The 26958-nt window shown below is 36.5% G+C and overlaps 1 protein-coding gene across 15 annotated transcripts in view; it reads left to right on the forward strand.

The window, feature by feature from the left end:
* Positions 1-26958, forward strand: part of fryl (furry homolog, like) — a 105400-nt gene that overhangs the window by 46756 nt on the left and 31686 nt on the right. For 9 of the 15 annotated variants that reach the window (XM_051875707.1, XM_051875709.1, XM_051875708.1 and 6 more), the window contains 28 exons: positions 1025-1239; positions 4568-4621; positions 8071-8222; positions 8403-8499; positions 8665-8744; positions 9333-9413; positions 10240-10408; positions 12915-13007; positions 13769-13867; positions 14841-14942; positions 16451-16495; positions 18569-18672; positions 18907-19015; positions 19253-19339; positions 20416-20587; positions 21098-21230; positions 21358-21465; positions 22031-22268; positions 23088-23252; positions 23357-23443; positions 23591-23859; positions 24293-24512; positions 24654-24778; positions 25041-25098; positions 25284-25375; positions 26261-26433; positions 26544-26704; positions 26799-26909. In XM_051875707.1, coding sequence (XP_051731667.1) covers positions 1120-1239; positions 4568-4621; positions 8071-8222; positions 8403-8499; positions 8665-8744; positions 9333-9413; positions 10240-10408; positions 12915-13007; positions 13769-13867; positions 14841-14942; positions 16451-16495; positions 18569-18672; positions 18907-19015; positions 19253-19339; positions 20416-20587; positions 21098-21230; positions 21358-21465; positions 22031-22268; positions 23088-23252; positions 23357-23443; positions 23591-23859; positions 24293-24512; positions 24654-24778; positions 25041-25098; positions 25284-25375; positions 26261-26433; positions 26544-26704; positions 26799-26909 — 3504 coding nt within the window. In that variant the 5' untranslated portion in view covers positions 1025-1119. The remainder of the gene's footprint in view (positions 1-1024; positions 1240-4567; positions 4622-8070; positions 8223-8402; positions 8500-8664; positions 8745-9332; positions 9414-10239; positions 10409-12914; positions 13008-13768; positions 13868-14840; positions 14943-16450; positions 16496-18568; positions 18673-18906; positions 19016-19252; positions 19340-20415; positions 20588-21097; positions 21231-21357; positions 21466-22030; positions 22269-23087; positions 23253-23356; positions 23444-23590; positions 23860-24292; positions 24513-24653; positions 24779-25040; positions 25099-25283; positions 25376-26260; positions 26434-26543; positions 26705-26798; positions 26910-26958) is intronic. The other 6 variants (XM_051875700.1, XM_051875705.1, XM_051875710.1 and 3 more) reach the window with 3 other exon arrangements.

Genomic DNA, 26958 nt, shown 5'->3' on the forward strand with positions numbered 1-26958 from the left:
GAATGTCCTAGCGAACAACAAACAGACTCTGCATTAATGGGCCCCTGTGTATGACTCCATTCCATGTGACTCTCTGCCTCACTCTGAGGTACAAATGTGTGCTATGGGGTCAGCAATGCAGCCCAGTGTGTCACAAATTATCCGGCGTATCCACCAGAGGAATGAAGAGAAAGATGAACTGAGAGAGACTTGCATTTTTCCTCCTCACTACTTTTGCTCATCCTTTCTGCATCACTGAGTGGAAAAGTACAAACAATGTTAAAGTGCCTGCCAGCAGGCCCGTTGGCCAATCAGATGTGGACCTAGGGACCCTGTTACACTACTGGCCAATGAAAGCTGGCAGTGTGACATCATGGGGAGGCGTTGCTAAACAGGAAACAAAGAGTGAGTGTTTGTACATAGACAAACAAATACACAAACAGCTCTGGGGACGGAGTTATGTGTGCGTCCCTCTTTTATCCCCTGAGTGTGTGAATGTTTGTGTTTTATTATTGAGATGTGGGAGTTGCTAGGTGTGACTCTGTTCTCCTCTGAAAAACTCATTAAATTCAACAGAGATTTTTTTTTTTAATTCATCCTCCTATTATTGTTTGAACTTCTCTCGCCTCATCATGGTTTCTCCAGCAACCTGTGGGAAGCAAGGGCAGGGATTTCCTGAGCGGGCTTGACATGTGACATGCACGCACACAAACACACACATTTTCCTGTCTTTCTGCATTCATGGCTGGATTGAAAAACATGTGTGATGTACATTAATCCACAGGTGCAATCACCTTCAGTTCCTGGTTGCAATAGTTACCAATTCATTTTTATAGGGAAGTTTTCAAAATATCCATAATAGCCTTAAATTTGGTGCACCATGAATTTCAACCTTTAACGAACCAATAACTGCTTTGTCTTTTAATACAAGTAGAATCACATCTTCTTTTCATATTTGTCAATGCCAGTTTCCGCTTGAACACTTACTGAATTACGCATTCAAAATGCTTTGTAATGCTACATAACTGTCTCTCTTTCCTGACAGCCTCTGTCCCTGTAAGCAACAGCAGTGTGAGTAGGCGAGGAACATCCCCCTCTGCCCCGCCCAGCTGGGAGAAGCGTAGCATCCACCCCGCCACCATGTCCAGCATCACCATCGACCCCGAGCTCAAGCCTGGGGAGTTTGTCATCAAGAGTCTTTTTGCAGAGTTCGCTGTGCTCGCCGAGAAGAAGATCGAGGTGGTCATGGCTGAACCGCTGGTCAGTACCACCCACAAATTAATAACAGAAGCTAAACATTTAATAATAATAATAATAATAATAATAAAAACTCTAGCCAATATTAAAATGCAGTATTAAAAATAAAAATGTATCATGTTTTAGTGTTGGGTCCAGTAACAATATTAGCTGGGCAGGTAAAAATCCAGGCCAGCAGAAAAAAAATCCTTACCTTAGAGCTCTAGTACTGTAAATGAATTGTACTGCATTTAATATAATGCAATATTTACTTGATATAATTTTAAAAGACTTTTATTCAACAAGGACACATTAAATTGATCAAGTCACAGTAAAGACATTTATAATGTTACAAAAAAAAAGTATTTCAAATTAGTGTTGTCAAAAGTACCGGCCGCGATACCGGTACTGAAATTTTAAAAATGTGACGCTTTGAGCACTGTTGAGTGGATTCGTAAACACCTCTGATTGGCCTCTTTGTACACACGCACATCAGATATGTCTGTGATTGGCTACAGTGATCAACGCACTGGAGCGTTTGAAAGCACATGTAAGTGTTTCAATTTGAAAGAGTTTTTAAAAACGGGAGTGGTAGTGTTTGAAAGCAGATGCTCCCGTGTGTATCTGTATAAGCGCTTGATGAAGTGTGTCATTGATATCTATTTACAACATGTTTTTGAAGCATTGATCATTGCAGCCAATCACATAGACATAGACAAATAGACATATCTAATGAGCGCGTGAACACAGTTTCCAATCACAGGTGTTTACGAATCCGCTCGACAGTGCTCAAAGCGTCACATTTTTAAATTTTCAGTACCGACTTGGTATCGTGGTTGGTACTTTTGACAACACTATTTCAAATAAATGCTGTTCTTTTGAACTTTGTTCATCAAATAATCCAGAAAAAAAATGTTTAGAGTTTCCACAAAAATATTAATCAGCACAACTGTTTTCTACTAGTAAGAATTGGTCTTAAGCACCAAATAATCATATTCGAATGATTTCTGAAGGATCATGTGACACTGAAGACTGGAGTAAGGGCTGCTGAAAATCCAGCTTTGCCATCACAGGAATAAATTTATTTTTTAAAATATATTCAAATAGAAACAGTTATTTTAAATTGTAGTAATATTTCAATTTTTTTATCAAATAAATGCAGCCTTGGTGAGCATAAAAGACTTCTTTTAGAAACATTAAAAATCTTAACACCCCCAGACATTTGAAAGGGTATTGTACGGTGTTGATATGGCACAGTAATATGACACTTCATGTCCAAAAGTTTGCTGACTCCTGGTGAAGATGAGTTTTGTGTGGCTCGTTACCTCAGGGATTGAGTGAAAGTTCAGTTGTTTGAGTATGAGCATGTTGGTTTATTTAGAGGAAAATGAAAGGCTGTTATGTGCATTTTCAGTGCTTGTGGCTCAACAGAACACACACGTCCTCATGTATTCCCAGAAACAGAAGCAGAGGTTTGGATTCTTGGAATGCTGTTATGTTGGATTCTTCTCAGAGCCCCCTGTGCTGAAACACACACACACACACACACACACACACACACACACACACACACACACACACACACACATACACATACACACACATACACACATACACACACTGTCTCGCTCATTCTCCAGACTTGTCCTTAAACGCTTCCTCTCCGTGTTCCCTCCTCTCTCTCATTGTGTGTTTACTCAGTGGTAGATTGAGCTCTCTCAGTTTACTCAGCAAGAGTTTAAACTGGTTATTACTGCATCTAGCAGAGAGGAGCTGCTTTATAAAACAGCGCTCTGTCTTTGAACTTCTCCCTCATGATAAAGTGTTGGCTCAAATGTAAACCAAATAACAGAGCATTCAAAGTGTCTTCATGCGAGTAAACAGGAGTTCTTGAGATAGATTCATTTTATCAGGGCCTGAAATTAATGTCTGAAAATTGGGGCAATTCCTTATGTAAATTAATCACATCGGGGTATTAATTCACATTAGTGTAACAAGGGCATTCACAATTGAATAGCTAATTTTACTCTTTCATTCAACTGTTATGCTGACCTGCTCTTTGCAGTACTTCTGTACTGAAAATGGCTAAAACACTGTTAAATCACTTGTATGATGCTTAATGAAAGAAGATAATATTTTATGAATATACAGTCAAACCAAAAATTATTCAGACACTAGATACTAGTGGGTGCAGGACACTATAGTTCATTTACGTAAGTGAGGATAGCAAAATAAAGTAAACTGACATATTATACCCAAAAATTCTTCATACAGTGGACTACCAGTAAAATTGATAAATTTGGGACCAGAAATTATTCAGACACTTTGACCTGACCATGTTTTGCTTAAGTGTTATCTGACATAATTAAGATTTTTTTTTTTTTTTTTTTTTTTTTTTTTGACAGTTTAACTCTAAGATCTTGATATTTTATTACCATTTTTTTTAAACTATAGTGAATAAACTGCAAGAATGAATGAAATGTTCAAGGTGTCTGAATAAATTGTGGTTTGACTGTATATACACTACAGTTCAAAAGTTTGGGGTCAATTAGATTTTTTTAAAAGAAATTAATTTTATTTCTTTATAATGTTACAAAAGATTTCTATTTCAAATAAATGCTGTTCTTTTGAACTTTACAGTCATCAAAGAATCCTGAGGAAAAAAAAAAAGAAAAAAAAATCTCAAGTTATTAAGCAGCACAACCATTTTCAACATTGATAATAATAAGAAATGTTTCTTGAACACCAAATCAGTATATTAGAATGATTTCTGAAGGATCATGTGACACTGAAGACTGGGATAATGATGCTGAAAACTTAGCTTTACCATCAGGAATAAATTGCATTTTAAAATATATTAAAGTAGAAAACAGTTATTTTAAATTGCAATGATATTTCACAATATTGCTGTTTTTACTGTATTTTTGATCAAATAATTGCAGCCTTGGTGAGCTTAAGAGCCAGTACGTATTCTAGAGAGAGATGAGACAGGTGTGTTATGGGGATAATAAAGTGGGCCAAAGCATTTTTAAATATGCTGTGTGATTATGTTTCAGATTAACTTTGCGGTCATCTGACGCTCACTTAAAGTTCATCTTTAAATTCAGTAATTTAATAACACTGTTAAATGTAATCTTTAGCAAAACTCAAAATTAATATCCATTTTCTTTCTGTACAGTATAATGTTGTCATATGAATTCACTTGCAACTTTTGAAGTAATTGATTTTAGTTTTTAGTGTTTTACTTTTTTGTCATTTCAATATCAGCACATCCCTTCTTTTTCCCATTAAACAGTTTGAAGATTCATCTTTCTTTCATTAATGTACACTGCATGTATCTTTGTTCCTTCAGGAGAAGCCCCTTTCCCGCTCACTGCAAAGAGGAGAAGATGCACAATTTGATCAGGTTAGTATCCGTGTGTGTCCTATTTCACGTTTGTGTGGTATATCTCTCTCCCATCCTCTTGGCTTTTCAATCATCCTCTCTCCCTTTCTCTTGCTCTCCATCACTCATTTCTGATTAGCACAGAACTTTTAACAGCAGAGCTGCGGCAAAGTGCTTTGTTTAGCAAAACACAAAGCAAATGAGACATCATCCTGCAATGGATCCAGTCAGTGCCATTAGGCCTGTGTGTGAGAAAGAATGAGCCAGTGAGAATGTGCTCTGTATGCAGAAAACCACAGCAATATGTGTCTGTGTGTCTCTATACTTTAGAGTGAACAGAGTTTTGGTGTGTGTGTGTGTTCTCGCTGGACGTTGCCAGGAGCAGAATCGCTGTGTCATCCGCAGCAGTAGATCAGCACAGGCTGCTGGAAGTATGTGCGTACGTGTGTGTGTGAATATATCAGTTCAGGGTGTTGGAGTGTGTCTGCCAAGTGCCATGAGGGCCAGGAGAGCAGTTACATAACTCTCCTTAACCACATACATCATCCTGTCCCACACACACACTCACCTGATGCAGGCCGCATAATAAAGCAGGGTCTAAAAGTCTGGGATTCAAAATCAAATTTGAACCTGGAAATAAACAAATTTCTGGGACTTTGAAGCTTTTTAAACAAAGAAACATTATGACTTAAATTGAATAAGATGTATTTGAGATTCTGCACTAATTTAGGTCACTAATCAAATGAGTGAATTTGTGAGCATGTGACTCTTTGTATAGAGGGTCAGATGTTCTTTCTTCCATTGAAGCCCGAGATGTGTTTTGGATCATGCTGGAGAACATGATCACCAGGTCTGATGTTTTGCTTGTGATGTTCCTCATTGTAATTTGCTAAATGTCTGCTGAACTGTTATTTTAGTATTATTTATAATCTATTGTAGTATTTATTAAAATTTGGAATTAGCTTTTTTGTTTTAGTAATTTTAATGCTTCAACTAATTTTACTCGAGTTAGTTGTATTCTAATTTTCCTTTAAATGTTCATTGAAATGTTTTAGTTTTTAATCTAATATTTATATTTTATTTCAGTTTCATTTTAGTTAATGAAACAATAATTTAAGTTAACAATAAAAACTGCTTCTAAATGAATAAAATGCAAATTTTTGATACAATTGTGTGGAGTTAAAGCAAGAGAGACGAACAAAATACTACATTATGACATTCATGTTGATTTTTTTTTTTTCACTCAACTGTTTAAAATTATTGTCATCGTGACATAATATGCAATGAAAAATGAATTAAATAAGCAAAATGTAAAAATAATAGAGGTATTTTCATTAGTGGTCTCAGACTTTTGGATCCCAGTGTACCTCCAAACATCTCACTTTATTAACAAGCACACTTTTTCACTCACTCTGCACTTTTTTTTTTTCCCACGTCGCTAGCACGCACACACGCACTGATTTGACTATTGGATTTGGCTGTGCCGAGTCTCGGGAACTGCATGTTCAGTCAGTGATGTGTTGTGACTGCCGCTCTGCTGAATCATACCACAGTGAACTATACCATCCCTCACACACTCATCAGCATACAACACACACACACACACACACATCTACTCTACTGCCATAGCTCTGTGTGTGTGTGTGTGTGTGTGTGTGTGTGTGTGCTCGTGAAGCTTGGTGCTGGGTTACTGCAGTAAAAGGTTGAGTAACCACTGGATGTATCATCCTACACCCATCCCGCCCTCACAATAGGACCGATCAATACCTGACTGCACTCAAAATTGCTACCATCTCTCTTCCTCCTCTTCCTTTTTCTTTCCTTCACTCATTTGTATATTGTTCTCTGTTTAGATTTTTCTCTTAAATCAACTTACCAGTGTATTTTGCTTTTAGTTTTTAAAGGCCGATAATTGTACATTTTAAAGACATAAAATAGCTTTCGCAATCAAACTTTGTGCCGCAAATAACATATTTTGAAGGTAGAGAAACTTTGTACATTTTAATGAGAGAAAATGTTTTCTTTAGCATAACACTGCTGAATCATGTATAACAACCACACAGCCATTTATTATTTTATTCCAGTAGTTTTTTTTGTTGTTTTTTTATAATTATTGTGACATACATCCGAGTGAAACAGATTGAGATCTGAATGTGAGCTTGTAGTCGATTGTAAGAAAGGGTCGGTTTGAAGCGGACTAAATAATTGGTGAAGTCCAGTATACATCACCAGAGAGAAGTCTGTCGTTTCAATGGAAGATTGAATAAAGGTAAAAAAAAAAAATAATTAAAAACATGTGCATGGATGAATCATTCATAACAAGATCAATATATTTCCATTTCATGCTGACTTTAATAGATACGTTAATATTTAGCAGGGCCGTAACCACCATAGACATTGAGGGGGGCAAGTTCCCCAAATAATTGAAAAATGCCCAATATTTGAAATTATTGCACTGCTCTGCTGCACTTTATTACACAGCACTCTGTATGTTGTTAGGATGACAAAAAGGTTTAAAAGTTACATTTTTAGTCTGGTCTGCCTCAGCGGTCTAACAGCGCTTGTCAATATCAAAATGATTGAGATGGCCAATAAAATCAAAATAGGCAAGGTTTATGTTCTTTTGACTTGTGCACAGTCTACACAGCACAGACAAGCGCATCAGTCGATCACTTGATGATCACTCTTTCTGGTGAAATCATAAAACAAAATGCACACAAACGTGTCCCTGCTCTTGATATACATTCGTCATTGATGAACATCTTTGATTTTAATGAGGAAAAAAAACCTATATGAGGGCGGCTTAACCCGGAACCTTTGACACTATTAACAAATGTTCTACCACTAGACCACTAGGCAGTTGAATGCTAATTGTGGATCTACAGTATGTTTTTATTTACTAACGTGAAGAATCTCTGGATTAACACATTGTATTAGAGATATAGTAGATGTAATAATGAAATTACGTTTTAAACATGAGTTCTCAATGTACTATTGAAATTGATTTCTGGACATCATAATATCATTTCTTTCTACAATTATTATTGTACATATCTGATTTAGCATTGTATTAGCAACCCCCCAACACACACACACACACACACACACACACACACACACACACACACACACACACACACACACACATAACACTCCTGTCCCACACACTTTTTTTAAAACAAAGTTATGCAACTGTTTCGACATAAAAGCATATGTGCATATTTTAATGCAAATATCATTTGCAAATAGTTCCAAAATTATTATTTCCCCACTAGAAATTAGACCTAATTTTTTTTTTTCACTGTTCTGTTTCTTTATGCTTTATTAAAAAAAGCATTCAAGACATGGTTACAGCCTTGATATTTAGTAAATAGACCAATTTTGATTTCATCTTTCATCTTTAGTCCACATGTTATTAAGTTAAGTTTAAGTTATTAAATAGTGTGTATTATTGTGTTTGTATGTTACAGTTAATAAGCTCTATGAGCTCCATAGCAGAACACTGTTTGCCTTCGCTGTTGCGGACGTTGTTTGACTGGTACAGAAGACAGAGTGGGACAGAAGACGAGTCGTACGAGTACAGACCTCGCTCTAGCACCAAGTCCAAAGGGTGGGGAGACATGTAATTATATATCTTAAACAAATACACAGCATTGTATGTTTCTCTTTTCCCTGCTGCCTCTGTTTTTTTATCTTCTCTTCAGCAAGAGCTTCAACAGCTGCAGATGTACTTCTTTCTTGTGAATTTTTATTTGGAGTTAATGTGTTGTTATTCTAACCTGCTCTTTTAATGTCTCTTTAGAGATGAACAGCATCGGGATAAAGACTACCTACTGGAGCGAAGGGACTTAGCCATAGACTTCATTTTTTGTTTAGTTTCAGTGGAAGTTTTGAAACAGGTGAGGTTTGTGTGTTTCATTGCTGAGGTGTGGTATCTCTTAAGTCAGAGATAGGTGTGTTGTGGCATTAACATGCATAGACTTGCTAACAGTATATCAAGGATCCTGAAGTAAAACAGTGACCCTTATATCATAGAGTTGATGCTCATGAAATATTTTCTATAGATTCCCCTTCATCCTGTGCCAGACGCCTTAGTACAAGAAGTCCTTAACCTGGCATTCAAGCACTTTAAACACAAAGAGGGGTGAGTACACATACACAAACACACACATTTCTATGCAAATTCTACAGGTGTGCTCTGGACAAATGCAAACCTGATGACAGATGCAGACAAGTAAACTACCTATAATTACATTACATCATGTGCATTAAATCATTTTGTATGTATATACACTACCTTTCAAAAGTTTCGGGTCGGTAAAATGTTTTAATATTTTTGAAAGAAGTCTCTGCATTTTTTATCAATAATTGTGAAATAGCTTCTTTTTTTTTTTTTTAAATATTTGAATGTATTTTAATATATAATTTGTTCCTGTGATGCCAAAGCTGAATTTTCAGCAGCCATTATGCCAGTCTTCAGTGTCACATGATCCTTCAGTAATCATTTAAAAAAGATTTCTTTTAATTATCACTGTTAAAGCAGTTGAAAAGAACAGCATTTATTTGAAATCTTGTGTAACATTGTTTTTACTGGCACTTTTGATCAATTTCATGTATCATTGCTTAAATAAAAGTATTAATTTCTTTCAAAAAATGAAAATATAAAGATGTTCTTAATTCTGTGTGGAATGGCTTGTGTTATTTATGTTGGTTGTGATGGTTTGTTCAACAGGTACTCGGGCCCCAACACTGGTAATGTGCACATCATCGCTGACCTGTACGCTGAGGTCATCGGAGTCCTTGCCCAATCCAAGTGAGTCCATCCCAAAACCACACTGAGCTTACAGTATACCTTCTGTGGTCTGTTGCACATTTTAAATATTCTCTAAGAAATTTGACAAAAACTTGACTAATATGTTGAAAATGATGTGCACTTACACAATGAGTCCAGTCTTATCTGTGGCCTAAAAGCTGTTATATTTGACGTAAAGTGTAAAGCCATGTAAAGCAGAAGGATGAAGTTGATGCTAGCACATCCATTCAGACCTCCCATCAGAGTTAACAAAGCCCTCAAACTGTTCTCATTCTAATTCGCTTTGAGCTGAATACAGAGCCATCAATGATTTGTACAGTCTTTGGACACTTTTACTGTTACTGTAATTCTCTCCTCTGCACATGTTAAGACTCCCTCACAGCTACATGAAACTGTCTGTTTAAGCTCTAATGTAATTTAGCCCTGTGCTGTAATAGTCAGGGCCTGAAATTGATTTACCATAGTGCTCAACCTCCCCTTCAGTTCATGATTTCCTGTGCGGAGCCACTTTGCCCTGAGGACAGTGTTTGAAGAGGCTGTTTTACATAATATGATAAAGGCATGATGCACTGACTGTTGTCTTTGCTTGTTTGGATCCAGACAGTTTGCGTTGCTATAACAAGCTTTTGAAACTTTTTAGTTGATGGCTGCTACACATATTTGTTGAGCACTTGATTGAAACTGCATTTTTATCAATGATTGTGCGTATTGAGTAAATGGAGTAGGGAATTTGTTAAAGCACTTGGTGAAATAAGAATAATAAATTGTATTTGTGTGTGTGTGTGTGTGTGTGTGTGTGTGTGTGTGTGTGTGTGTGTGTGTACAGGTTCCAGGCAGTGCGTAAGAAGTTCATCACAGAGCTGAAGGAACTAAGGCTGAAAGAGCAAAGTCCTCATGTGGTGCAAAGCATCATCAGCCTCATCATGGGCATGAAGTTCTTCAGAGTCAAAATGTACCCCGTTGAGGACTTTGAGGCTTCGTTCCAGTACATGCAGGTCGAGACACATGCAAACACAGACATGTACTCTACGTTCTTGTGGTTTTCTAATGAGCTGCTGAGGGTTGTTGTTAAATGATTTATCCACTGAAAGGGTCTTTAAAATGTTTACTTCACCCAAAAATGAAAATTCTGTCATCATTTACTCACCTGCATGCCATTTAAACCCATAAGACACTTGTTCATCTTCGAAACACAATGATGATATTTTAAGAGTGATAGAAAGATTTCTGTCACTATTGAAAGTTCATGCAACCAAAAACTTTTCAAAAAGTTCATAAAGACATTGTAAAAGAAATCCATATGATTTGACCGGTTTATTCGAAGTCTCCTGAAGAGACATGCTTACGCCCGTTTCACACTGCAAGCTTGAGCGGCATGTGAGCAGCGCGTGAGCGTAACTACATCGTCACTGCAGCTGCAGAGACGCGCAAGTATTCACATTGGAAGCGTTAGTACAGCGTCAAAGCAGCGGCTCGAAGCTACATATAAAGTGAGCATTTCTTTACAAAGACATAAATTTGCTTTTATAAGTTGCTCATTTATCTTGATAGTCTTTAAAGTTTGTTAACATTGGGAGGTGTACAACATTCGCATATAAATGTAAAAAAAAAAAAAAAAAATGAAAATAAATAAAAGCCTTGTGTCATCCATTGCTGCACACGAATGAGGTAAGCTTTGTTTTACATCATCTGCTGCATGCACATTTTTACAAGACAGCAAACTCGGCAAAAAAAGACAGCAAACTCGGGTTTGATTTGGGTATGCTGCAGCCTATATACAGTATCTGTCTGTGTAATAACTAAAAGAATGTTTATATATCATATTTTCTGGCTAGTTTACTTTAGTTTTTTATAATACACCATACTTTAACCCAAACTGAATAATTAAAAACAAGGTTAAATGGGTAAATCTTCTTTAAATATTTTTCATTCTTAATTTTCTTTTCTGTCATACTCAAATTCTCGTTAAACACACTAGACATGCTTATTCTGTGCATTTTGAACACTTTTTGTGTGAAATTCTATTTATTTTGTCCATCAAAAGTGTGCTTTCACTTTAATTGAACGTCAGCAGCGCAGTAAAAATAGACTCGGCGCCGAAACCCCTGCTTCACTGCTGCTTACGCGACGCTCCTGCTCGACGCTCACACACTGCTCCTGCTGCTGGTGTGAATGCATTCATTGGTTAACATGCACGGCGAAAAAAATACGCGCCGCTGACTCTTGCAGTGTGAAACCGCCGTTACTCTATATGATGAACAGATTTAATTCAGGTTTTTATTCATGTATAAACATTGATAAACACAAATACATAGAGCACATCAAATATAGTCAACGGAAGCACAAATATGCTTGACTTTCAATGGAGGGATAGAAATTTTCCAGGTGAAATTAAAAATAGCTTAATTTGCATTTCAAAGAAAGTCTTATAGGTTCAGAACAACATAGTCATGACAGAATTTTTGGGTGAACTAACTTTCATTTTGAACAAGAGATGTTTTAGTGTTACATGGTACTTCTCACGAATAGAAAACAAATGTATGTAGATTTAAATTTTAGAGGCAAAATGTTTTTTTTTTTCTTCTTAAAAATCTGTTCAAATTGTTAGATCAACTATTATCTAGCATAAAAGAGGGCTTGATCTTTTCAACAATTAATCAGTTAAAACCTCATAAATGTTACATAATCTCTTGAATTTATATTCAGTTAATTGTAGTAAACAATATTTTAATATAAACAAATTTTGACCAAAAATGTAACATTTAGCTTTGTCCCACAGACTTACATGATATTGCAGGCAGGCTTGCTTAAATTGTGAACTTCATGTAAAATGAATAATTAATTTAAAAAAATAAAAAATTTAAATGACTTAAATGTAGTTGAATGATTCTGATGTTGATGATCAGGATTGTCTGACATCTCTTTTGAATGACCATTTTCTGAATATAAATATATATATATATATATATATATATATGTAAACAAATACACAATTCCAATTTTGTAAAAAGCGCCACATCATCACTGTGTGTTGGGGGTCAATACATTTTGAGTCTCGTCTCCTCTATTGTCAGTCAGACAGTACTTCTTTTGTTTTATTTGCGAGCTCTCTGTAGTCATGCCTTATAAAATCTCTTGAGTAACAGTCTCAGTGTGTTATCTCTACCTTTGCCAACAGGGCTGTGTGGAGCCATTTATTTACATTAGCCAGTTATAGGCAGTGAAATCCTGCGCTCAATATGTGCTGCATTTAACAAGCACCATAATCCAGAGATTTTTATTGAGCCAATAGCTGCAAAGAGATGCTGTATTTTATAGTAGACCTCATATTTCTCCAACCACCGTGTTTGAGTGTGCAGGCCGTGCGAAAGCTTTAATAGTCGTACATCCTTTTCAGTTACTAAAACTGTGCATTTACAAGTTTCTCTTGAATGTTTAGTGTGAAGATTTGCATTTAATATATTAAATGTTTTGTTTTGTGTGTCTGTGTTGGTGAGGCAGGAATGTGCTCAGTATTTCCTGGAGGTGAAGGATAAAGATATCAAACATGCACTGGCTGGCCTGTTTGTTGAGATCCTCATCCCTGTAGCTGCTGTAAGTACCGCAGAGCTCTCCATTCATTAAAATCATATAATATCACCCATGCTTGTGCAAAAATAATTCATATGAGCTAGAAATTGCCATATTGCTACATCAACTCTGATTCAAATTAGTGTAATTTCACAATTTTATGGCAGACACAGAAAGCAGAACATTACACAACTTTACATTAATTCAAATCAGAATATGTTTGCGTGATCCGCTCTAGTCCCATTCCAGTTTTCCATTTTCTTTTTGGGAAAATTTACAGCCAGATACATATTTTTAATGTCACAGATGTCTAAGTATATATAAATAAATAAAATAAATAAAAGTTCACGCTGTATTTAAACCCTAAAATTGAGCCGTTATGTGTCTGATGGAGTGGAATCAGTTGTGACTTTAAAAAAAAAAAAAAAAAAAACTGCACCTCATCTCTAGGCAAAATCACAGAACTCTGCTCCCTTTGCCATTTTTGCTTCGCACCAATCACACATTCTGTTTCAAATACAGATTGGTCCTTTGAAACTGTGCATTTGTATACATATCATTTAACAGAGGCTCGGTGACTCTTCTGCAGAGTTCATGATGGTACATGTCTTGTCAAGTGGTTTGAGGTGGAGCTTGTGGAAGTTGCTACAGAAACACAATCGAAATGTATTTCATTTTGCAGTGACAAGATGAATAACTCTTGAGTGATTTGTGTGCTGTTGGGCTCTGAGCGGGTGTAGCTCAGCATGAGGACTCATATGTTTGTGCTTGTGTGTTTTTGGAAGGCGGTGAAGAATGAAGTGAATGTGCCCTGCCTGAAGAACTTTGTGGAGATGCTCTACCAGACGACCTTTGACCTCAGCTCAAGAAAGAAGCACTCACTGGTACAGTCCTTTTCTGCTTTGATACATACTTTCCCACAATCCTCTGTAAACTAGAACATTCTGCCACCCAGAAGGCTTTCTTTCTTCTGTGGATCACAAAAGGACAAGTTTAGCTTATCCATTGTACATCCATCCCAACTGCAAAGCTTTGACGCTTCAAAAAGTACCATAAAACTATCATTAAAGTGGTCCATAAGAGTTTGGCATTTGTATTTAAAACTCTTTTAAGTCTATTCAATCAAAAGCATTGAGTGAGAGAAATAGTTGTTATTTACTGTAAATCTGCCCCAGTTCTACTTGTAAAATGCATTGATCCAGTTCACAAAAAGCAATTAATTCATGAATCTGACATTGCTGCTCTTTCTTTCATAAACTCCTGAACATCCCATGGAGAACTAGGGTGGATGTCAGTGAATAAAGACACTTTAGAAGACTTAAATAGTGCATGCGTCACATGAAACTTTATTTATACTTTAATTTTTGGGTGAACTGTACCTTTAATATGCATAAACACTACCATTCAAAAGTTTTGGGTCGGTAAGATAGTTTAATGTTTTTGAAGTCTCTTATGCTCACCAAGGCTGCATTTATTTGATTAAAAGTACAGTAAAACAGTAATAGTGTGAATTATTATTACAATTTGAAATACATTTTAAAATGTAATTTATTTTGTGATGGTAAAGCTGAATTTTCAGCATCATTACTCCATGATCCTTCAGAAATCATTCTGATATACTGATACGCTGCTCAAGAAACATTTCTTATCAATGTTGAAAACTGTTGTGCTGCATAAAATGTAAACCATGATATTAGTTTCAGGATTTTTTGATGAATAGAAAGTTCAAAAGAACAGGATTTGAAATAGAAATATTTTGTAACATTATAAATGTCTTTAATGTCAGGTTTGATCAATTTAATGCATCTTTACTAAATAAAAGTGTTCATTTCTTTAATTTTTTTTCTCTCTCCCCAGGCATTGTATCCCTTGGTCACATGTCTGCTTTGTGTTAGTCAGAAGCAGTTCTTCCTCAATAATTGGCACATCTTCCTTCAGAACTGCCTTTCCCACCTAAAGGTAATGTTTTCTAACAGTAGCATGGATACAGAGTGTATACTTTAGCTTAGTGACATCCTGTGAGCAAACTACTGCAGCTGAGTGTTTCACACAGATTGCACTATGGAAAATATAGCTTAAAAGTAGCTATACAAAGTGTTACCAGTTACTAGTTTTGCTAGATTTATAGTAGCTGTAAATCTTACATTACTATCAAAAATGAAAGGGGAAAAAAAAAAAAAAAAAAAAGTGTGCTGTTGATACATACAGATTCTGAAGCCTGGAGGCAGATTTGGTGATTCAGTATGAAACTTCACTCTGTAAATGGGTTGGTTCAGTTACATAATTTTGGAGAAAGGTGTGGCATTACTGTTGACTTTTGTAAAATGCCTCTTGCTTATATTGTTCCAATAATTATACCCATGTCATCCACTCTTTCTCAATCATATCTCAAAAATGTGTGTGTTTGTGCTTGTCCTCGTTTTTTCATTGTCGCTGGTTCAGCTACCAGGATGTGATAATTTTTGGTTTCCTAACTCCCTTTCCACAATGATTGAGTTTCCCTTCAGTCTGTGCAACTTTATCATGTGAATCTTGAGGAATGATCCGTGATCCTTTGATTTGGTGGTGGTGATTTTTATGAATGAGTGATTAAACTTGATGCAACTCCCTGCAATACCGATTAAATCCTTTCCTCATTTTACTTTAATGTAGATCGGGACTGGATCAGAATCGGACTGTTGTGTGAATTTTATTCCTAATTCACTTTAGACTGCTTCTTACACTTCTCAAAAAGTCATGTGAATGATTCAGTATCAGAATTGAAGTTTTCCTCAGTGGTCTGGTGTAATGTCTTTAGCCCATTGAGCCCAGGTTTATGGGATTTGTAGTCTCAGTGGTGGATAATTCCTCTCCTGATTGATCCATGGATTGCCTTTACAGTTCTGCTTGTCTGTCCGGTTCCCTTTCTGTTGTAACCCTGCTGTAGTTTGTCTTCCCTGACCAACAGACTTTAGTCAGAGTGGACGCCATATTTTATTTGAAGCGTTGTTTTCATTCGCCTCAAGTCTACTCTGACTAAAGTCTTCACAATCACCCTTGCTTGTAATCATCTATTTGCACACACTAATCCTGCTTCCCTTTTTTTTTTTTTTTTTTTTTTTTTTTATATATTTATTTCAGTCCTGCTGTTTTCTCACCCATCTGAAGCTCTTCATCAGCACGTCACCTATATATAAATTAAAATTAAAATAATCTTCCTAGTTTCCTAATCTTTTGTCATTTTCATTCCTTAGGGAAATATAGATAAATGTTGTAATACTTGTGTTGATTCTTTAGGGAATCTGACACTGAAGTATTAAATCCCATGCACCCTGCACTTTGTTTTGCATGTTGTTGTAGCACAAAGCTTTGTTTTGTTCTTAAGTTTATTCTTTTGTTCTTTTTCTAACCTGCATGTCTTCCCCACCACCATCACCCCCTGTCCTTTGTCATCATTTTTGTTTCCCCTGCATGTTTATTGGCTCCAGATGCCGTCAAACAACAGCATCCGTAAGCAGATTGAGACCCTACAGGTGAGTTCCCATGGTTATCCACAAGGAATCTAGCCCTGCCTCTGAGAGGTCATGTGATTGACCTGTATTCCACATGGGCTTCCTGAGACTTTCGGCTTTCGCCTGTCCATAGAGGAAACAATCCAAAGTAGCTTAATTACTATCCTGCCGTCCTTAAGAATTCACACAGGAAAACCACCCAATTCAGGGAGTAATTGATGGAAATATAGACTTTATAACGTCTGTGGTCACCATTAGGGGCGTCAGGGATCTGAGGCTGGGAATCGATTTAAAAAAAAAAAAAAAAAAAAAATCAATTCCCAGATTCCAAGGTGGTGGGAATCGAGAGTCGATTCCATCATTTTCAGTTCGACAGAGTTAATCATTACTCACTAATACTCACTCGCTCACTAATAGTGATTTGAAGTCTATTCCGCAAAAAAGGTTCTTTTGGACAGTTCGTTTCAATGAACCAGTTAAAAAAAAAAAAAAAAAAAAACCTTCTTTTGCATCATCGTATAATGGCGTCAATAGACCGTATTTCGAACAACTTAGTTTTATGGTATGCCACGCTGAAACATTCAATTAAAACCACATGTGAACGCATATTACCTTTCATTCACTTAAGTTAATAGTGTTTGTTGTCATGTTTCTTTCTGTGATCCTGCATTAGTTGCGTTATACTACATAGCGTTTACTACTTTTTGCACCCAAAACACACAATACATAGGCTACATTGATGCACAAACGCGGATATGTTCTACGTGTCTATAGTCTATAAAAATAGTCTTAAAAACTCCATGATTTAGCTTATATCTTATACCTTATATCCCATAGTCCTTCTGGGACTAGGTTCCTGCAGTCTTTAGTTAAAAAAAACAAGAATTGAAAACAACAGTGAGGAATCGATTCTTGGAATTCCAGATCCAGGAATCGATTGCAAAATTTTTGGAATCGAACAGCCCTAGGCAGAACTACTGAAAAACTTGCATAACTACTTTTTTTTAAATAAAAACTTATTTTGTAGAACAGCTTGCGAGGGGATAAGGTTCAAAACTCAACCTAAATTTTATGTTGCAAGCAAAATTGTAGTTTGACAGCAATCACCTCTGGAAGATTATGGAAAAGGCTTAAATGTTGACCATCAGTTTTGAATGGCCATGATGCTGCTGATCTCCATGTTCCTCGGTAAAACTTTGAAGAGTTTACATGTTTGTTGCATTTACAGTGGTTTGTTTTTAATGTACAACTATTTTAAATGTATCTCATTAGGCCAGATGTGAAAAAAAAAAAAAAAAAAAAAAATATTCCAAATAATTGCTGAAAGACACTAGGCAGTTCTCTCATTTCTTATGTAGTTGATTGTAAACCTTGCGATCATATTGCCCCCTATGGTGAGTGTTGGTCATTACACCTTGCTTAATGCTCTTTACTGCAGTCTGAGTGTGTGTGTGTGTGTGTGTGTGTGTGTGTGTGTGTGTGTGTGTGAGAAAGAGAGAGAGGGAGGAACAGAGCAGCAGAAAGAGTGAGATAGACAACTGCTTAGTCAGTGACTCGATTTGAACGAGCCGTGATGTGTTAATCACAGATTCATTAGCAGAGTTTTTATGAATCCCTCTTTCATCATCCATTGCTTCTGCTGAACAGCAGATTTATGAGTCATCTCTCTGTGCATCAATGCAGTTAAAGCAGAAATTACAGCTCTTATTGGCTTGTAAATGGAGTCCAGTGCGTCATATTCCTTATTAGCTCGTCATGAGCAGCAAGTGAACTATTGATCACCTATCATGATACAGATGAAGCAGCAGCTTTTTATAAATGAATCTGGTATAATTTCTGGGTTGGATTAATTTATGAATTGTTGCCTTTAGAGGTCTTTTTTTTTTTTTTGGTAAAGCTACTTTAAAACAATATGTATTTCAGGGCTCAACAATAAACCAGGGTTGCTTGAAGTCTATTATACCTTATAAACTGATTTCCAAAATCTCAAAACTGTACTTTTGGTATTTTTTTTTCTGTGGCTCATGTCATGAGTTCTTGTTGTCCAAGGGTTATGAGCATATTACCTGAATTTTTTTGTGCCCTTCTTTGTAGAACAAAGACCCCAAAATGTCTCGTGTAGCACTGGAGTCTCTGTACCGGCTGCTCTGGGTTTACATCATCAGGATCAAGTGTGAGAGCAACACAACCACACAGAGGTGGGTCACACGATCCTTACACAATCATACAGATTTGCAAAAATAGCATGAATATATGCCAAATACACACACACTAGAATACATATAACACACCTAACCACAGACATATCATTATTGGAGGAGGTAAGCCTCTCACAAATATATACAAAATTCTTGTAGACATTTTTTATTTATATATATATATATATATATATGACACATATAACATCTCACATTATCTCTTTTCCCTCACAGTCGTCTCCTCAGTATTGTAACAGCACTTTTCCCAAAGGGCTCCCGCAGCGTGGTGCCCAGGGACACACCCCTCAACATCTTCGTTAAGATCATTCAGTTTATCGCTCAGGTAAAAAAAAAAATCCAGTTTTAGTTATGTCCCAATGTCCCTTTCCCCTTTTCTATCTATTCCCATCTACTCTCTATTATTATTATTACATGTTAAAGTAAAAAGCACATAATGCAATCAAGAAGAACACTTGGGAGTGTGGTTTAGGTTTATTGCACAGGTTTTCTTTTTTTGGGGGGGGAAAGTGTTTGGCTTTTATAAGTCACTTTTGTGTGGTGTGTTTTTTCCTCTCTGAAGGAAAGGCTGGACTTTGCTATGAAAGAGATCATCTATGACCTGCTGTGTGTGGGCAAGTCCCACAAGACTTTCACCATTAATCCAGAGGTGTGTGAAGAAACATACAGTACTCATACTCTCAAGACAAGCCATTAATTTTTTTAGTAACATTTAACACTTTACCTTAAAGTTCTATACATTAATATTATTAATAGAATATGAACAATGAATATTTTTTACAGTATTTATTAATCATGGTTGATGTTTGTTCATAAACGTTGTGCTATTCATTCTTAGATATTAATATGCTAACACTTTATTTTAATGTCCTTGTTACATGTTACATGTATCTATGTAATAACAAAGTTTTGCGTAATTACCAGCAACTAACACTAAATCAAACCCTAAAAAACCTTAAACTTATAGTAAGTTCATGTTGTAAATTCATATATAATTATTTATTAATATAATTTATTTATATTTAACTACTTATTTAATTACACTTTAAAATAAAGTGTGGCCATTAATTCATAATGCTTTCAACTAATTTAAATATAAATAACATAATTATTTTTATATTATTGGCGATATTAAACAAAATGTGTGCTATTCTGTGTAAATAAGGCAACAATAAAACACTAAGTCATGTGTGTGCGTGCGTGTGTGTGTGTGTGTGTATATATATATATATATATATATATATATATATATACACACACACACATACATACATACATATACACATACATACATATACATACAGTCAAACCAAAAATTATTCAGATATTTTTGATATATTTTTACTAGTGGGTGCAGGACACTATAGTTCATTTATGTAAGTGAGGATAGCAAAATAAACTCTGACATATTATACCCAAAAATTCTTCATACAGTGGACTACCAGTAAAATTGATAACCAAAAATTATTCAGACACTTTGACCTGACCATGTTTTGCTTAAGTGTTATCTGACATAATTAATTAAGATTATTTTTTTTTTCTGACACAGTTTAACTCTGAGATCTTGTCATATTTTATTACCATTTTTTTTAAACTATAGTGAATAAACTGTATTAATGAATGAAATGTTCAAGGTGTCTGAATAAATTTTGGTTTGACTGTATAATATGGATAAAAATATAAATACAAAAACGAATTATCTCTATCATTCTCTTTTTGTCTCAGAGGATGAATATCGGTTTGCGGGCCTTCCTGGTAATAGCTGACAGCCTACAACAGAAAGATGGCGAGCCACCCATGCCCACCACAGGCGTCATCTTACCCTCAGGCAACACACTGCGGGTCAAGAAGATCTTCCTCAACACCACCCTTACAGACGAGGAAGCCAAGGTCATCGGTACGAACCCTTACTGTTCCTACACAGTTCTCCAAAAAGAAGATATTCTTGAGTACAGCCTCCCCTACCCTAAAGCATTTGGTCAAATTGGATTAGTTGGTTTTTAATGCAATTGTGATTCCTTGAGCATGAGCTGTCCTCATTGAGCTTTCAGCATAAATGAAGCTGTGACTTCCTGCCAAGTCATTTTTTTTGTGTGTGTGTGTTAGTTTTTAAGTGAGAAAGTTTTAAATATTTTGGGAATGTATTTGTGGTCCATTCATCTGCTGCCTTCTGGCATTAGTCAGAATTTCCACAAATACCTGAATTTGACTTTTGATTTTTAATAGTTTGTTTCTCTTTTCCAATGAAATGCATTGCATGCCTGCCCAGTAGTTCAGATGTTGGTGTATTTATCTGGCCCCATTCTTTAGAGGCTGAGGAAATGCCTCTGTATGTAGTCCATTATAGAATTTTCCATTCTGTGTGATAACTAAGCTGTTCTCTTTCTGTGTATGTTTGTCTGTCTAGGTATGTCTCTTTATTACCCTCAGGTTAGAAAGGCCCTGGATAACATCCTCAGGCACCTGGATAAAGAGGTGGGACGATCCATGAGTATGACCAACGTTCAGATGTCCAACAAAGAGCCAGAGGACATGATCACGTTAGTTTCTTGAGATTTTATCGACTTAAATATGATATAAGCATCTTTTAATTTTTAAATTGGTATGAAAATAAATGTTGTTGTTTAACTGACTTTTATTGTTTAATACATGTGTCTTTTGCTCTAGTGGGGAGCGTAAACCGAAGATTGATCTGTTCCGGACATGTGTAGCTGCCATTCCCAGACTAATCCCAGACGGCATGAGCAGACAAGATCTCATCGAGCTACTGGCCAAGTAATGACCTGTGACCTTCACGTCAACCCTCATTCATCACCGCAAAAAAACTCCAGCCATTTCCCAATTCACTAGTTCTGTTGTTGTTAGAGAACAATTACATTTATACCTACTGATCATTCACTTCAGCAGAAATGTCTTGACTAGTACGAATTTCATGATTTGTACTAGTCGATTCTGATTGAAAAGCTTTCAATTTGATTCAGTATTGTCTGAGCCAATAGCCTTGGGGGCAGCCTTGTTTGTCATACAAAGTGTTTAGTTACTTTAGGGATATGAGTAAAACACAGGAATGAAGATCACAATTATTCAGAAAAGTATCCAGCCATATGGACTAAAATGACATTTCCTATATATTCATGACTTCCTGTACAACAACCGCAATCTGAGTCAAGACTTCCTGTTACGTTGTAATAGCATGTAGTCAGAACCTGTATATCTCTGTTATCCACTTGACCTCTCTGCGGTTCTGGTGACGCATTATGCTGTTATGAAGATGATGATGTGTATCGTTTCTTTCTTGCATTTTGTAAGCAATGACTCTTTCTTTCTCCTACCTATCCAGACTGACCATCCATATGGATGAGGAGCTGCGTGGTCTGGCGTTCACCACTCTGCAGGCTCTGATGGTGGACTTCCCGGACTGGAGAGAAGACGTGTTGTCTGGTTTTGTGTATTTCATTGTGAGGGAGGTGACTGACGTTCACCCCACACTACTGGACAATGCTGTCAAGATGCTGCTGCAGCTTATCATACAGTGGAGACAGGCGGTACAGAGCAGCAACCGCGGCCATGATTCACAGGTGCAGTCATACAAACAAAATTATGTAATATAATATAATTTATAATATAATATAATAATAAAATATATAAATACTTTTATTCTGCAAGGAAAAAAAATCAATCAATTTCTATTTCAAAAAATCAATTTCTATTTCAAATAAATACTGTTCTTTTGAACTTTCCATTCATCAAAGAATTTTGAAAATGTATCAGTTTTTACATTAATAATAAGAAGTGTTTCTTGAGCACCAAATCAGAATATTAGAATGATTTCTGAAGGATCATGTGACACTGAAGACTGGAGTAATGATGCTGAAAATTCAGCTTTGCCATCACAGCAATAAATTACATTGGTAACACTTTACAGTAAGGTTTCATTTTTACATTAGTTAACATGAACTAAAAATGAACAATACTTCTACAGCATTTATTATTCTTAGTTAATCTTAATCTCAACATTTACTTTTTTATTTTACATTTCTCATTTTTAAGATCAAAAGTTGTATCTGTTAATAAATGATGTAAAATATATATTGCTCATTATTTCATGTTAGTTAATGCATTAACAAAAGTTAATAAATGAGACCTTATTGTAAAGTGTTACCAATACATTTTACCATATATTAAATAAAAACAGTTTTTAAATTGTAATAATATTTCACAATATTACTGTTTTTACTGTATTTTTGATTAAATAAATGCAGCCTTGGTGAGCATAAGAGAATTCCTTCAAAAACATTTGAACGGTAGTGTGTGTATTTCTTATTTTTATTTTTCTTGTAGTTTATCATACATTTTTAACTTGTAGTTTAACATGCTATTTATTTGTATATTTTTAGAGCCCTTCTCTCCCTCTGGAGCGATCTCCTCTCTGGACGGTTCTGCATGTGGTGGAGGGTCTGGCTCTAGTCGTGCTGTGCAGCTGTCGACCTGCAACACGCAGACTCGCTGTCAATGTCCTCAAAGAGGTCCGATCACTGCACACTGCCCTCTGCATCGCTAAGGTAACCATCCGCTCTAAATGACTTCCTGTTGTTCACCTACTTCAGATGACCTTCTTCTTTTGCTCTTCATATTCATTGCATTGTCTTGTTTTTCTCTCTCTCAGGGAGACGAGGAGTTGGCTATAGATGTGATGGACAGATTGAGCGCTTCAGTCCTCGAGAGTTTTATTCACCTCACGGGGGCCGATCAGGTGAGGAAATGTGGAACATTATGAATTTTGGATATTAGTCTCACCTCCAGACTGGAATAATTAGAACCCTTCTGCCCAAAACCAAAAAATAAAAATGACACACTATTTTTATCAAGATTATCATATTTTTGCCCCTTTTTGCTGTAGACAAATCTGCTGTACTGTCCCAGTGGAATAGACCTTCAGACTCTGGCAGAGTGGAGCTCGTCTCCCATCAGCCACCAGTTTGATGTGGTAAGCCCCTCCCACATCTGGGTGTTTGCCCATGTGACACAAGGTCAGGACCCCTGGGTCATCAGCCTGTCTAGTTACCTGCGGCAAGAGCACCTGCCCAAACACTGCCCCACTGCGCTGAGCTACGCTTGGGTCTTCGCCTCCACACGCCTTCAGCTGCTCTCCCCACAAGTTGACATCAAGTATGTTTTCACTTTCAAATGTGTCTCTAGTTGGGATCGGTGAAATGGGTTAAAAACCTATCTTGGTATTTCTTAGCCATTGTTGTCAAATGTCAAAAAAATGATTACAAATGTTTACAGACATAATTAGGTCACACTTTAGTTTAGGGTCCAATTCTCACTATTAACTATGACTTTTGCCTCAATAAACTCCTAATTACTGCTTATTAATAGTTAGTAAGGTAGATGTTAAGTTTAGGTATTGGGTAAGATTATGGGATGTAGAATATGGTCATGCAGAATAAGGCATTAATATGTGCTTTATAAGTACTAATAAACAGCCAGTATCTTAGTAATATGTATGCTAATAAGCAACTAGTTAATAGTGAGAATTGGACCTTAAACTAAAGTGTTACCCATAATTAATATTCCTGTGTGACCTTTGACCTTGCAGCAGCCCGATCAATGCTAAGAAGGTGAACAGCATGAGCAGTAGCAGTGACTCCTACGTAGGGCTTTGGAGGAACTACCTAATCCTCTGTTGCAGTTCTGCCACCTCTTCCTTATCTTCATCCTCCTCATCCTCTTCTTCATCGGCCCCCGGCTCTGTCCGCTGCTCCCCACCTGAGACGCTGGCATCCACCCCAGACAGCGGATATAGTTACGACTCTAAGGTCAGAGTTCTTAGCACCCTACTAGTTCTAATGTCAGATGCAATGATTAGCACTGTTAAATGTGATATATTTGGGACACTATATTTTAAAAGATAAACAAGTTTGTGTACATGAGTCTCATGAGTGTGTGTGTTTGTGCAGATCGTTAGCATTCCGTCCCCTTCCTCCTTGTTCAAGCACGTGGTTCCCATGATGCGCTCTGAGAGCATGGACATCACTGAGTCTCTTGTCCTGGGGCTTGGCCGGACCAACCCTATTGCCTTCAGGTGGGTTTTATAATCACCTGACCTAGATCTTTTTACTAGGTGTAAGTGGCATATCGGGCTGACACTTGGTATTGACTGAAATGCATCTGAATTGAACCTCCTGTGACCACTTGTGATTGGATTTCATGGCTACATGCATCACTTACTATGTCAGACATAAAAGTACACAAAAATTAGACAAACAAGTAGAGATAAAATGTGCAGAAAAAAACTACCAAATATGCTAAAAGTATATGCTTTAATCCAGTGATATGTCTTGCAGAGAGCTGTTGGAGGAGTTAAACCCCATCATTAAAGAGGCGCTTGAGAGAAGGCCAGAGGTGAGTTGACCTGTTAACAGTTTGACACTTGACCATGAAGGAATCACTGCTTACAAGACTCATGGATAAATGTTCCACTTGACCATTTAAATGCAAGCTTTTTTGTCCATCTATTTATGATACAGTAGCAGATCTACACAAAATATCTGATCCTTGTTTTTTTTTGTTTTTTTATGTTTCTTTAGAATATGAAACGACGCCGGCGTCGTGACATTCTCAGAGTCCAGCTGGTCCGGATTTTTGAACTACTGGCCGATTCTGGAGTCATCAGTCAGACGTAAGTCTCACACATACACATACACACACACATGCACTGCCATTGAAAAGTTTTGTTTTTGAAGAAAAAATATACTTTTGAATTAAACTTTGCCATCACATGAATAAACTACATATTATTAATATTAAATTACAAAACTTTTTTTAAATTGTAATATTATTTCTCAATATTTATATTTTTACTGTATTTTTTCATCAAATAAATGGAGCCTTGGTAAGCATCTGTCAAAAAATGAGAAAGAGACTTCTTTCAAAAAATCTTGCTGACCCCAAATAGGTGTTTCATAAATATTAATATTAACAATGTCCAACATGCATCACAGGAGAATTCTAAACATTTCCATAACATCTCAAAGATGTATTGTGTTTAACAGCATTCTGTGATGGAAAAGTATTTAAGCATATTTGGAATAAAATATTCAACTCTTTAGTTTTGCTGAGGCTAATGTCATTGCTAGCACTTTATGTATCCTTAATGACAAGGTGTTTGTGCTAGAGGTATGAATCACAACTTGCCTCACGATTTGATTTGGTTATGATTCTCAATGCACCACCATGCATCTTTTTCTGTTATTAATATTAATTATTATATTAATAATCACAATATAGTTTTTGTGTTATTTTGAATATGATTTGCGAAACATCACACGCAAGTGTTTTGCTTATGAAGGACAAATACGCAACCTTTTTTTATTAATAAAGCTTATAATAAGAGTACTTCATTTACAATTAAAACAGTACATTAATATGTATGATAGGCCTATTTAATTAGATTTTTAAAAAATCAATTGTTTTTATGCATCGATGCAGAATCGTTCACATCAGCATTGCGATGCATTGTAAAAACGATCAGTTCACAGCTCTAGTTTGTGCTTTGTCTGTGCAGTGCGAGTGGTGGTCTGGATGGGGAGTCTCACTCTCTGAACAGCACTCTACTGGAGTACGTGGATCTCACCCGACAGCTTCTGGAGGCCGAGAACGACAAAGATTCAGACACACTGAGAGACATCCGCTCTCACTTCAGTGCCCTAGTAGCCAACATCATACAGAATGTACCAGGTACACATAAACAGGGCCTTTTCGCAGCAGGTCATAGTGTTAGTAGCCCTTGAAACAAGTAACTAAACTGAAATTGAACTTGAACTGACCTCATGATTGTGTTTCTGCAGTACACCAGAGAAGGAGTATATTTCCTCAGCAGTCACTGAGACACAGTCTGTTCATGCTCTTCAGTCATTGGGCTGGACCCTTCAGCATCATGTTCACACCACTGGACCGATACAGTGACCGCAACATGCAGATTAACAGACACCAGTACTGCGCACTGAAGGTACATTCTCACAAAATACACATTTGCATTTGCAGTGGTCTCAAATTTAACTTTCATCGAGTCTGAATATGGTCTATGATGTGTGTCTGCACAGGCCATGTCCGCAGTGCTGTGCTGTGGTCCGGTTGCTGATAACGTTGGCCTGTCTTCTGATGGCTATCTGTATAAGTGGCTGGACAACATTCTAGACTCTCAAGACCGCAAGGTAACCACATGCTACTCGCGTGCCCACTTTAACGTCACCAACCAATCGA

The sequence above is a fragment of the Ctenopharyngodon idella genome, chromosome 20 (assembly GCF_019924925.1).
Source record: "Ctenopharyngodon idella isolate HZGC_01 chromosome 20, HZGC01, whole genome shotgun sequence".
NCBI classification, from domain to species: Eukaryota; Metazoa; Chordata; class Actinopteri; order Cypriniformes; family Xenocyprididae; genus Ctenopharyngodon; species Ctenopharyngodon idella.